This window comes from Zalophus californianus, chromosome 1 (assembly GCF_009762305.2).
Source record: "Zalophus californianus isolate mZalCal1 chromosome 1, mZalCal1.pri.v2, whole genome shotgun sequence".
NCBI lineage: Eukaryota > Metazoa > Chordata > Mammalia > Carnivora > Otariidae > Zalophus > Zalophus californianus.
The window spans coordinates 150,007,790-150,021,760 of record NC_045595.1 but is presented as its reverse complement, the minus strand read 5'-3'; the positions used below and the strand labels follow the sequence as shown (position 1 = coordinate 150,021,760).

The 13,971-nt window shown below is 42.9% G+C and overlaps 1 protein-coding gene across 5 annotated transcripts in view; it reads left to right on the top strand.

Moving 5' to 3' along the window:
* The window catches only part of CD86 (CD86 molecule), a 65,664-nt gene that overhangs the window by 39,173 nt on the left and 12,520 nt on the right, over positions 1–13,971 (top strand). For 4 of the 5 annotated variants that reach the window (XM_027587760.1, XM_027587761.1, XM_027587762.1 and 1 more), the window contains 3 exons: positions 7,072–7,407; positions 9,967–10,269; positions 13,311–13,463. In XM_027587760.1, the coding sequence (XP_027443561.1) occupies positions 7,072–7,407; positions 9,967–10,269; positions 13,311–13,463 (792 nt within the window). The remainder of the gene's footprint in view (positions 1–7,071; positions 7,408–9,966; positions 10,270–13,310; positions 13,464–13,971) is intronic. The other variant, XM_027587764.2, reaches the window with a different exon arrangement.

Below are 13,971 nucleotides of genomic sequence, written 5' to 3'. Positions count from 1 at the left end.
TTTCTAGGTGGTATTTATTTTCATTTATCTTGCTTGGTATTCACTTTTGATCTGACCACTCATGTCCTGCTCAATTTGAATATTCACAGTCTATCTCTTCAACTATTATTTATCTACCATTCCCTCCATTCTCTTCTCAAGAAACTCTAGAGCTTCTCAGACTAACTGTTCATGACTCTTAATCTGTTCTTCCACATTTTTACTTCTTTGTACAGCATGCCAACCAAGGGTCAGGTGGATCAGCATAGATGGGGGGTTTCCCTCTCATTGTTGAGGGAGCCCAGAACAAAAGATGCCAGCAGTGTTGTGGACCCTGAGGTAGGGGGGTAGGGAAGAAAGATGAGGGGAAGGGCTAGGGGCGGACATAATGAGTCATCATGAAGAAAAGTGTCTTCAAGGCTCTCGCTCCTCCCCAACATAAGGAGGCCTCAGCAGAGGCACCTGGAAGAAGACCTCTACTAGAGGCCTCAGATAAAGATATCTAGGAATGAAGGTGCCTGGACTATGAATGTAAATATGTGAATGAGCATGACTGGCTACAGATTTTGAGTTTTGACCATGGCTCCCGTCAGATACTGCTGTGCATGGGCTGTGCACTAAGTCTGGTGTGGGGAGGACAGTTTTCCCCCAGGAAGCCTGCTAGGTTAAACCTTTATAATTGCCTAGGGTCAGGACTAAAAAAAAATCAACATAGGTTTTTAACTAGAAGTTAGATTACTCAGGAGAAACAGACAATAACCAACATACCACATCATGTCAGGTCATGATAAGTACTCTGATAAAAAATAAGTCAATGTAAGGAATAAGGAGTGACAAGGATGCTATCTTCAATAAGATGGTCAGAGAAATCTCCCGAGGTGGTAACATTTTATGAGAGACTTATTCAAGTGAAAAAATAACTATGAGACTGGATGGAGGAAGAGTCTTCTAGGCAGAGGGATTAATATGAGAAAAGGCCTTGAGATAGAGTGTGCCTACCTTTTGGAGGAATGACAAGGAAGCCAATGTGACTGGAGCTGAGTAAGTGAGGGAAAGAGGTTTGAAAAGTACCAGGGACCAGATTACTTAAGACCTTGTAGGCCAGGGAAGGATGTTGGATTTAGTTCTCAGTGTGATGGAAAAGGATTTGGATTTAATTTTCAGTGTGGTGGGAAGTCATCTGGGAATTCTGAGCAGGAGAATTATGTCATCTGAGATATATTTTAAAGGATGGTTTTGGCTTGAGGAACCAGACTTGGGGCAAGGATGAAAGTGGGCAATTAGGAGGCAATTGCAATTATCCAATCAAATGGTAATGGAGGCTTGGCCAAGATTAGTATCTGTAGACCCAGTGAAAAATATTCCAATTCATAATCTATCTCAGTGAGGCAGAAGAACTGATGGAGTGGTGGCAGGAGAGGGATGAAATGAAAAGATGGGAGGTGGTGGTAATAAGGTGAGGTGCTTGATATTGAGAGTTTTTGGGAGATAAAGAAGGAGCACTTTGTTCTGGGGTCTGGTCCAAGGAGGAGATGGCTGAGGCAGAGTGGACAACAAGACCACTGGAGAGGAAAAGCACAAGAAAATGAGAGGCTCGGCACTGTGCACATGAAGCTGAAAGCACCTAGACAGGGTCAGTGAAGGAGAAGGCAGGAGAAGTTGGCTGCAGCAAGCCAGGTACTCAGATCTTCAGTGAATAAAGGGCACCTAGGAGGAAGATGAACAACAACAGCCGTGAGGGCTTAGGGGTAGTATAGCCTGATGGCTTGTACTTTGAAGGAGCTGGGTTGTTTTATTTTAACGTGTAATGATGTGTTTTCCATTTTACCCTATGTGATGCTTCATAAACCTTAATAGATCATATTTCATCAAACATATAGTATACTTTTATAATTTTACAAAATATATACAGATATTATGTATAATATATAAATATATATAATTATATATTTATAAAGATAATAGGATACATGTTAAACTTGAAATAAAAGCAAAGCTAGTTTTAACAGAAATATCATGTAGGCCATGAAAACTGCTGAAAAACCATACCTGCTCTACAACAGAGGCTCTCTCTTTAGTTTACTGTTAAAGAAAAAATTAGATGACACTTCTTAAAGCACGGTAAAGAAGACTATCCAAGGGGTGGAGGTGCTATTGAGATAGGCATATGGACCACTGCAAAGGGATTTTACAGTGAGGGAGAGATATTTGGCTCAACTCCAAACATAGCATGGGCAGGTGGGAATTTATAACCAAGGAGTAAGGTGGGGGCAGGGTGGGGGGCAGTCGGTGGATGGAAGATTACTAAGGGGAAACAAGGATAGGAGGGATTCTGCCCAAACCCACTTAACAGGATTCTTGCTAAGGCCAGGCCAAGGTAATCAGACACCCCCTGGGGGATGGTAGAGGATAAGGAACCTGATTAGATTCAGGCATAATCAGGTAGCAAGGCTGGGGATTCTGGGTAAACTGGGTGCTTAGCAGGGTTCTTGCTAAAACTGGGTTTTACAAGGATGTGCACGGATGGGCAGAGGAGTGGGTCAGGAGCCTGAATACATTTTGATCAAGCAAAGAGTCTTTGTCATACCTAAAAGATAATGTCTCCAAGATCTCTGGCTAAATACAAGTCCCTTTTTCTCTGGTTGCCCGGTTCTTGGCTTCATACTGTCTCCTCACCCTTCCCTTACCTATATTAGAGCTCGGCTTTGGTTATCACAGTTCTACATCTCCTCAGCCACATCTGTGCAGACCCTCTCTGGGGCATTTTCTACAGATGATTCAGATCAGTACTGACAGCAGCAAGTGGGGGAACCTTTCTTTGAGATGGAGACAGGGGAGGAAGAGAGTATCTGCTGCTATATAAACAGCAGTACCCAGCAGACGGTTGAATATGGATATCTGGAACTCAGTGAAAGTGATTGGCTGGAAATAAGCATCTGTGAATTATTAGCTTACAGTTTGCAGTTGAATCCATGGGGATAGGAGAGAAAAACCAGAGAGAGTGGAGAGTAAGGAGAAGATCAAGAACAGGCACTTGAGATAATCAGCATTTAAGGAGTGATCAGAGAAAACTGACAAGGAGGTCAGAGAATGGGAAGGAAGAGAGTTTCCAGAAGGAGATAGGCCAACACTGTGACATTCAACAGAGTGGTCAAATAACATGCCTGAAAAGAGCTCTGAATTTGGCACTGGTGGGAAGTCAATGACAACCTTTGAGAGGGAAGTTTTGGCACAGAGGTGGGGGACAGAGGCTAGGGATGGAGGCAGCAATTGCTACTTACTCTCTCAGGGAGTTTGACTATAAGAGAAAAAGAAACTAAAAGCAGTAGCAAAGGGAATTGCTGAAGTAACTGCCAGGAGGAAGGGAGAGGGTAGTAAGCAGGGTAACCAGCTCACAGAACAAATTAAATGGGACAGGAACAGATTTGCAATATCATCAGTCTGAACAATTGAATAATTTCCTCCAGTATTGCTCAAACATATAGTTGTAAGAACAGGCAGGTAGATCAAAAGGAAAGTGTTCTTCAGATGAATTCTGCAATGGCTACAGTGGCTGGTGACCATCCTGTTGATCAGCACAAATATAGAACATTTCCATCGTTGCAGAGAAGCCTTTTGGAAAGCACTGCGCTACAGGGTCTAAACTGGATAGAGCTGAGGTCTTGATGAAGTAAAAGAACAAATGTTGGTGGAGTAATAAAGAGCAAATCTTGGAGGAAGATATCTTGCAGACAGAGATAGGTACATTGAGGTTTAAGATTTTAGGGGCAGAGCTGTTCTTGGTGAAAAGGTTCAGGGTTATGTCATGGGAGAGGAGCTGCTGAACTAGCCTGTGGATAGAGATTTTTGAAATGGAAAAGCCCAAAGAACTTTGAAGCCAGGTTGTTGGTGAACTTATCCATGCTGAAGTAGCTCAAATTGATAGTAATGGTTGGTTGGAAAGAAGAACCTTACAACTACTGCCAAAATCTTCAGTGAACAAAGAAGTAATGACAAATGATTAGTAGCTAAAAGCAGTGAGAGAGGTGGGCACCTCAAAATGGGAAGGATGTTGTTGCTCAAGTTCCTTGTGAAGTGTGCTAAAACAAGCAGTGACTGAGGACAAAGGGTGTCCTTTAGGTAGGGCCAGATTTCAATGAAAGCATAACCTTGGGGGAAACATTTGATGGAGAGGCTGAAGATGCAGAGGAGTTTATTACAATGGAATGAGATTTGAAGGAAGTTTAGTAAAAGAAGAAAAATCTATGAGTACAGATAACCATAGTAACATGAGAAAAAGATGGTTCTTGAATGTCTAAGACGTGCATGTGGGGTAGTGGCCAGGGAAGACTGAAGTCCCAGGTGTAGTCAGAGATCTCATAAGGTTAGAAGACTACAGTTTTTGTGTGACATTCAAACAGTATATTGCTAAGGAACAAACTTGTCTATCTGATTAGGGAGGTGTCTAGATGGATCTTGTATGCCTAGCTCCTGACATCATCATAGCAACCAGTTATGACTAGACCCAGACCTTTTCTATTAACCAAGTCCTGGGCAAGGGAGAGAATCTCGATGCATACCCACCAATGGAGTCCCAGTGAGTTCAGTAGCTGGGTGACCTAAGATGTGGAGTCATCACAAGGGACGCCTGAAGCTGCCTAGACCCTGAGCTAAATCTTCCCCATGTCATCAGAAATTAGCATGTGTACTATGTATAGCTCTGAGTGATGTCATGGAAGGCAGTGGTTGGTGAGGAACTATAGAGTACAAACTACGAAATACTTTCAGTTCCACTCGAAATGGACCTCAGAGTGATTTCCACCCCAGAGTGAAGGGAGAAGGAGGAGAGACAGATAGGAACAAATTTTTCCTATCATTACCTTCTCTGTTCTACTCTGGAGACAGAGGGAGAGACACTCTCCTGCAGCTTCTCAGACTGAGCTATTGTTAAAATTCAGATTCTGACTCAGCAGGTGTGGTGGGGGAGGAGCAGAGATTTCACATTTCTGACCAGCCCCCTGGTGATGCTCATGCCTTTAGAACACAGATCACACTTTTGATTGGTAGGTGAGGAGGGGGACAGTCAGAGGGGTGTAAGGGAAAGCCCCTATAATGTTTGGGAGGGGGGACCCGAGTCAGAGAATTTAGACCGGTCTGTTACTGGAAAGAATGGGTGGGAAGGAGAGACGATACTGTGAGGTTCTGCAGAGAAACAGTCATAAATCAAGGAGAGAGAAGAAGCCAAAGGTGAAGTCATTTCTGGGCCCAGTAGGCAATAACATAACATTGACCGTTAACTGGCAGAATTTTCAACTATGAGTTTGGTTTCTCCCTTAGGTCATCTACCCTAAAACCAGAATGAGTTTCCCCAGAGATATAGCTGCTAGAAGTTTTTACAGCAGGTGGCACTCTTACATTATCATTCGGAATTTAGCAAAGAAGCAGCAGGAGTCCCAGGATCGCCTTGTAAGGCAATTGCTGAATACAGTAAATCTTCCTTAGGTTCCCCTTTCACAGTTCCAGGTACTCAGGTAAATTTTCCCACCACCCTCCAGTTGGGAACACATCCTGTACATATGCTGCATTTTATATCTGCCAAGGGCTTGAACACAATGCAATAGGCAGACTTGTGCTGACTCTCACAGGTGCCTGAGTCCTCTGCCCTTAGAATTCAAACCACCACCAACCCTCCTGATTATGTGCTCTCACTCTGTGGACAGTTCAGTTTTGCCAAGTGCATGTCACTGTTATTTGTCCTACTCCCTCTGAGAAGAGAAACCCATTGATCAGATCAATTTACTTTCTTCTACCGCCCTCAAAGGCACCTCAAAGGAACTCCTCTCATCTCTCTCACCAACCTACCTCCTCTTTCCTCCTTAATGTCAACAACTCTTCACTGAAGTCTGGAATGATGAAGCTTTATTCAAAACCCACCCTAACATGTTCCCCATGGCAGCATTTAACTTTATATTAACTAAGAAACAGCACTTCCCACTAACCCTGCACTTCTCACCCACCACTACTTAATTTCTTGGCCAACTCTCAAGTAATTCTGTGACCCAGAATAGGTCCCACAAAACCCTATAATCGATCACATTTAAGGAGCTAGGTGGCACACATCCCTTCCACAAACTTCAGTATGTGCTCAGGGGTGAAAGCCTTCCTCTGAACTCTCCCAGCATGTCCTCCAGGGGTTGTAAAAATTTCCAGTGGCAATGCGTACTGGGAAGAGCAAATGTCTCGTACCTGGGGTTTCCCCAATACTCCAAGAGCACATCCTCACCTTCTTATCTATGATTCATTTCCAGCATTTCATTCATGCACCTTAAATTGTCTTTGACCACCACAATGCCAAAACAACCAACAGAAGGCCCAGTTCTCCTTCTGATCCCTGAAAGAGCTTAGAGAGGTCACTGAAAATAGAGGCTTTCGTTGGCTGTGTCATTTCCAAACTGTTTTACATCCTTGGGCAAGCTGGCCATGGAAGCAGCATTCATGAGGAAAACTCTATAAAGGGAACTATTTGAATTTCAAAGATATTACTCAAGGTGATACCCAACTAGTAAAGCATAATGAGGGGGGCGGATATTAAATTTGTTACCATTATCAGAAATCTTTTCACTATAGAGGGGCAAGGAATAAGGGGATGGGGAGGGGAAGGGAGAGCTTTTGGTGATGGTGTAGAAGTAATGGAGCTTGAAACAGCTACAGTGAATAGAATCAGTGTTCAGGTTATAGGAAGGTTAACAGATGGGTGGATGCATTGTCTAACTCTGCTGTTTTTCCCTGGTCTGGGATTTAAATTCACAGAACCATAGGACTAGAAAGATTCTTGGAACACTTAGTCCACCCCTTCATTAAACTGATAAGGAAACTGAGCCTCATGGTGGTTGCAGTTTGCACAAAGGCCCACATTTATTTATCAGTGGAGTGAGGACAAAAGTCCCATTCTCCAGATGCCAGTATGTAGGCACATTCCAGAGTTTAATACCTAGTTCTTCAGTATCATTACTGATAAGATAGCATCCGGGTATTGTATAAAGAGAAACGGAGTTGTTTTTTTCTTCTTCCTTCTTGTTTCTCCTTCCCTAATCTCTACCTCTCCTTTTTTAGGTGCTGCTTCCATGAAGAGTCAAGCATATTTCAACGAGACTGGAGAACTGCCATGCCATTTTACAAACTCTCAAAACATAAGCCTGGATGAGTTGGTAGTATTTTGGCAGGACCAGAATAAGCTGGTTCTGTATGAGCTATTCAGAGGCAAAGAGAACCCTCAAAATGTTCATCCCAAGTATAAAGGCCGCACAAGCTTTGACAAGGACAATTGGACCCTGAAACTCCACAACATTCAGATCAAGGACAAGGGCTCATATCAATGTTTCGTTCATTATAAAGGGCCCAAAGGACTAGTTCCCATGTACCACATGAGTTCTGACCTATCAGTGCTTGGTATGTAGTCAATGGCACGTTCAGATCCCTGGCCTTCTCAGATGAGACTGCTATGAGCAGAGAAATGTGGGGGGGGGGGGAGGGGGTGGCGGGTGGCGAGGGAGTGGGAGGGTTTTGGGTGGTACCTGTAGAGAGAAGGCAGGAGACAGCCATTTCTGGGAAGTCCATTTGAAGGGAATGCAGGGTTTGGTGATAGGGAACTGAAAATCCTTTGTACTTTTTATAGTTTGCTTTTGAAGGATCAGTAAGAATTTGCTTTGGGGACAACTTAGGGCTAACTGAACAAAGTTGATGTGGCTAAGGGAAAACCACGGGTAATTTGGCCATTACTAAGTTTACGTAACTATACAGGCCTCAGATCTCTTTTACATTCATTTTTTTTCCTTTGGTCCAAGATTTCTCACCCACTAAATCTTTGCCTAGAGCTCCTAGCAAAGGTGACAGCTGATTGATTTGGGTTTTTCCTTCAACCTCCTGGAGGTCACTTATGAACTGTTTGCTGCCCAACCAAGAGCCCGGTAGACAGAAGGGAAATAACCCAGCACATATAATCCCAAAACTGACAAATCAGCTCCTCTTTTTTTCCAGGCCTTGAAAAGCCTAAATATCACTACAGACTTTTTTTTATTATAATGCAGTAAAATTATTTTTTATTTTGATGCACAGTTCTGTTAATATACATATAGATTTATGTAACCACCACTATAAATAGGATACAAACATTTCCATCACCCTAAAAAAATTTCTTCATGCTATTGCTTCATAATCATACCCTCTCCATACCCAGAAGCCCTGTTTTGAATCCTACATTCTTATCTTTTTTTAGAACATCACATAAATGGAGCCAAACAGTGTGTAATCTTTTAAGATTGGCTTCTCTTTTTTTTTTTTTTAAGATTTTATTTATCTATCTGATGGAGAGAAACACAGCAAGAGAGGGAACACAAGCAGGGGGAGTGGGAGAGGGAGAAGCAGGCTTCCTGCTGAGCAGGGAGCCTGATGCAGGGCTTGATTCCAGGACCCTGGGATCATGACCTGAGCCGAAGGCAGACTCTTAACAACTGAGCCACCCAGACACCCCAAGATTGGCTTCTTTTATTTAACATAATGCCTTTGAGACTTACCTAAGTTGTTGCATGTATCAGAAGCCTGTTCCTTGTTATTGCTAAAGAGGATTCTATTTTATCCACTCAACCCATGGAAAGACATTGGGATTTTTTTCAGTTTGGGGCTATTATAAATAGCTGCTGTAAACATGTGCAAGTGTGAACATAAGTTTTCATTTCTCTAAGGTAGATACCCAGTGTAGGATTACTAGATTCAGATTAACTTCTGATGAAACTGGAAAAGGCAGATCAACAGTGATTCTGAAACCACAGAATAAAGAAAACGCAAAAATAGAAATAGAATGAGGAGTCCTCCCTTTAAGCCTTGTGTGATTCAAACTAGGCTGCAAGAGTTTTGGAACATTTTACCAAGTGATAAATAAGTGTTTTTAAGGTATGGCCAGATACCATTGAAGAACATGGTGTGTTTTAGGTGGGTCACGATCATTTTTTTATTTTAACAATTTTATATTTATTTTAATGTATTAGGAAAAACAATAACTAACTTATCCAACCTGTGATTTCACAGATATTGTTAAGGAGGCCAAAGGAGGTAGCACCATGGCAATCTACTTTCTACAGACCACACAAAATACAAGCAGAGTACTTAAGTAATGTGTTGATACAGCAAAACTTAGAAAGGTGACATGCAAATCACTGGTTTTAGAAACAATAAAGTAAATTAGAAATTAGTATGTAGAACCTGAAAACTACAGTAACTATTGAAGAACAACAGATTTTGGCTAGCAGAAGGCGCTAGGTGCAGTGATCCTTGACAGCCATTAAAATCTGAATGGCAAACTAAGGCGAGAGAAGCTCTGTGTTTATCAAGATCTTACATTTTCCCTAAAAATGGCTGGGTTTGGCCTTCTTCTTATAGTACGTAATGAAGAAAGCTTGACAGTCATGCCCAAAACCAATATTCTGAATTTCTAAATCCAAAGTCCCCATCCACTCACTTATCAGTATCCTGCTCAGGTTTCTAGAAGATATGGCCCAGAGCATGCCAGCACCATGAACTCTGTTAGTGTCAGTCCCTTTCTGCTTCCTTAGTCTGGCAAGCTGCAATGTACCCCATGACACAGCTGGGTTCCAAGGTCAGGCTACTTCTCCATCCCAAAACTACACTCCTCAGAACAATGGTCTCATTGTGAATCTTTAGTGACTCAATTTCAGCCCTCCTGTTACTCAGAAAGCACCCCCCACCCTGATTTGGGTAAGCAGGAAATAAGCATGGCCCAAAACTCCATTCTTGAAAAATACATGTGGGGTATTTGTGGCTCTCACCATGGGCTGAGGTCCACACTTTAGATACCGAAGACACTCCTCCCAAGTGTGCCCCCAGTAAGTTCCCAGATCAGAGCCAGTTATTTGCAGTTCTCTTCTAGACACTCTTCTAGACACATCTAAATTTAGACTGATTTCTTTTTTTGTATCTTTATTCTGCTTTCAGCTAACTTCAGTCAACCTGAAATAATGGTAACTTCTAATAGAACAGAAAATTCTGGCATCATAAATTTGACGTGTTCATCTGTACAAGGTTACCCAGAACCTAAGGAAATGTATTTTAAGCTAAAAACCGAGAATTCAACTACTAAGTATGATACTGCCATGAAGAAATCTCAAAATAATGTCACAGAACTATACAGCGTTTCTATCAGCTTGTCTTTTTCAGTCCCTGAAGCAAGCAATGTGAGCATCACCTGTGTCCTGCAACTTGAGTCAATGGAGCTTCACTCCCTACCTTACAATATAGGTAAAGCTGCTTCCCAAGACTATTTCTTTCATCAGGTGTTATACCCAAAATGTTGAGGCAGATCATTCAATGTTCCCTGCTTGCCAAGAAGCCTCCAACAGGGCCATTTTGTGGTACTATTAGGAAGGAACCAGATGGAGGGCTCCTCTGAGTGCTGCTACAGGGTCCCAGAGACTGTGAACTTATACTGCACTTAAGGAAGTATGCTCTTAGCCCTGAAACTGACCCAGTCTTTTGGGCTACCTTTGGATAGAATATTCTGAAGTTTAAGTCAGAAAATGCAAGATTCCTCCAGGCTAGAATTCTTCCATTCATACACATACCACACCCACCCACCCACACACATACACATCATCATCATCATCATCATCATCTATACATACATACATACATACATACGGTACATGCTCTGAGTACAGAGCCACTCTAGATGTTGTTGGCTGCAGACATGAAACCTAAAATGTATAAGACATGCTCTCTGCCCTCAAGTATCTTCCAATAAAATCAGAAGTCCATGATGTACACACATGAAAAACTGGATTTTAAAAAGATTGAATTGGGATCTAAAGCATATCCCATGGAAATATGCAACTAAATTTAAAAACAAGAGAGAATGGTAATCAGTTTTATAGACATTTGGAGGTAGGTAGGTTCCTTGAGAGCCAGGGAAGTCTTCCTAAAGAAAATGGGACCTTAAAACACCATAAAAGATAACTGGGCTTTAAAAGTACAGTGAAGGGGTGCCTGGATGGCTCAGTCGTTTAAGTGTCTGCCTTTGGCTCAGGTCATGATCTCAGGGTCCTGAGGTCGGGCCCCATGTCCAGCTCCCTGCTCAGCCAGAGAATCTGCTTCTCCCTCTCTTTCTGCTCCTACCCCCACTCATGCTCTCTCTCTCTCTCGCTCGCTCGCTCACTCTCAAATAAATAAATAAAATCTTTTTAAAAAGTAAAAAATATAAAAGTATGGTGAAGAGATGACAGGTGTCAGACTTGTGGTTTCCTGAACAGAAAGAAAAAATTCTCAGACAGCATCCAGGCTTAGAAGGTGAGAGGACCAAAATCAATTAACAGTATTTGATATGGGCACAGGTGGTGATGGTGGGCAAATGTGTCAAGGAAAGACTAAGAAGCAGAAATTCTTGTGGCATGTTGACAGTGTAGTATAGGGTCCAGTTCAGCTGGAGGAAAGGGTTGAAACTAAGCAGTGTCTGCTAAAAGAAGTCTAACATTTTAAAGTCCTGGCTTTGCCCTGGGGAAAATGCATCCATGTTTGAGACCCCACTTTTGAGGAGCAGTAACTGCAAGATTCTCCCCTGGAATAAAGACACTCTGCACCCACATCGCCCCTATCCCTGCTTCTTCTGATCCTGACCCCCCCTCTTCCCACACATCTACCTTCTGCTTACCTTGGCCCCTTCTCCAATTCTGGCCCTTTGGTTTTTCCTTTCCTAAGGCATCCATCCAACTCCTTGCTTCATCCTCTAACTTTGCTGCTTCCTTTCTCCTGCTGTCTCATTGTTCCAACATAACTCGGTCTATGGACACATTCATATGGGCAGCCCCTGGAGCCAGTCCCTCTCAGTAAGCTTTACCAGTGGGCCAATCCCTTCTCTTGGTACCGATTGCCTTCCGCTAAGACATATCTCTGCCTCTGAGAACCCAGTAAATAGGCCACACAGAAGCCTGGTTGCTTCCACTGTAGCCTCTCTTGGCCTAATAGAAGCCTCTCTTTCAAAAAAAAAAAAAAAAAAGAAGAAGAAGAAGAAGCAGCCTCTCTCAAGCTATCCCTGAGGCTCAGCACCTGTTTGGAGCCAGCAACACCACTGCACATGACAGGCCTTGGGGCCTTCTGTCATGGCTCCCACAGTCTACAAATGAATAGGGCCTTGCCATTCCTGTAGCTTCATCACGGCTCCCCCTTTCTGCTCGTCCTCGACTACTGCCCAAACCTTCCCAGCTGCCACCATCTTCAGAAACATTTCAGCTCCAGCTGCCTCAGGAAGCCAGGGCTTGCCTCTCTCTATCCCTGTTCTACAGCTTGACCAGAGATAGTGTTGACCCTGAATCAAGGAATCTTTTTGGGTATCAAGAGGTAGCATTCTCCATGTTATCAAGTATAACCCCCGTTTACTGGGAATGCTAAACAGGCTCCAGTGGTATAAACCCAGGACAGACTCAAAAATTGTTGAATGTGGGTTGCAATGCAGCAACTCCTTTTCCTAATGTCCCAGGAATGGGGTATGTGTCTACAAACTGCAGCTAAACTAATAGGTCAGCTGGTATTATTTTCCTGTAATTTGAGATTAACTATCAGAATGAGTCCCATAAATGTCTATAAAATGGGCCACTCGGTTCTAAGCTTTCCCCTCAAAGTCTATTTTTCAACTTCCTGGAAACTTAGAAGTCTCCAGGCAAGGAAGAAAGTCCTGACCTCCCAAGAGCTAATTCTAACCCTGCTTCCTCAGGGCACAAAGAGATACCGAATGTATCAAAGATACATTCTGAAAGCCCTGTTTCTTCCACTGTGGCCTCAGTGGGAAAAAAAAAAAAAAAAAAAGCAAAACTGGAGGTAGGCAGCTGTTATATTTGTCCAAATGAGGTGTGTCTGAAGCCTGATCTAGAGATGATAGTGGATGGAGAAATTATTACAAGGGAAACTTCAGGACTCCAGGCCTGGCTATACATGGGCTGAGGGAGCAGGGTGTACAGATGACTATACATTCAAAGTTTCAGCATGGCTACCATACCCATATGCAGAACTAAGGGCCAGGTTGACTTTCTTCTTCTAGATCATAGTCATTGTCACCCCACCTCTAGGAAGGGAAGGCAGCTTGGTCCAGGCTTTTGGCCAGAAGCACTGGCTTGGTTCTAAGCGGCTAAGGCCCTAAGCCTGGGACTTTCTATGGCCTCATATTGTGGATTTCAGGCTCCTCTGGCAGTAGAGCCCTGGGGAGAGGCTGACTTGTAAATGAAGACAACAGTAATTATAAACCTTTTATAATCGATCTTCCTGGCTGATTAAAAACTTGTGGTCATTTCTAGATGCACATACGAAACCCCCCCCTGCCCGAGACCCCATCCTCTGGATTGCAGCTGTACTTATAATGTTGGTCATTTTGTGTGGGATGGTGTTGGTGCCCTTTCTAACACTAAGGAAAAGGAAGAAGAAGCAGCCTGGCCCCTCTCATGAATGTGGTGAGTCAGTGCTTGTCCCCTCTGCAGATTGCCATTTTGCAGCTGCCTCCGGTCAGCTGCCTTCTGGAGCTCATTGGCTGAGCTCAGATTAGCAAAAAGTCAGCAAGTGGTTGGAGGAAAAGGTTTTCCCTCAGGTTTGGAGCCTGTATGGATGGGAGTCAACATTGTTCTCAATTTCTAGGAGAGGCAACATTTCTAAACTAAGGTCTACAAATGTACTTCCGGTTTCCAGACAAAACTGATTATTCCTTGCTTTAGCTACCTCATTTCATGAAGTTACTGTGAAAATTCAATGAAGTAAAATCATGAAAATACTTCTAAATGTTAATGACTATGGACCTGGCAGTGTTCAAGCAGGGAAGCTTGGGGGGGTGGGAGGGGAGGATTAGATGACCATAAGATTTACTTCCATTACTCTAAAAGTCTAGGTTTCTGAGAAAAAAAGTGGGATGAATTGTTCCCCATTGACTTTTTAAAAATAATACTAACTTTTATTGATTACCAAGTA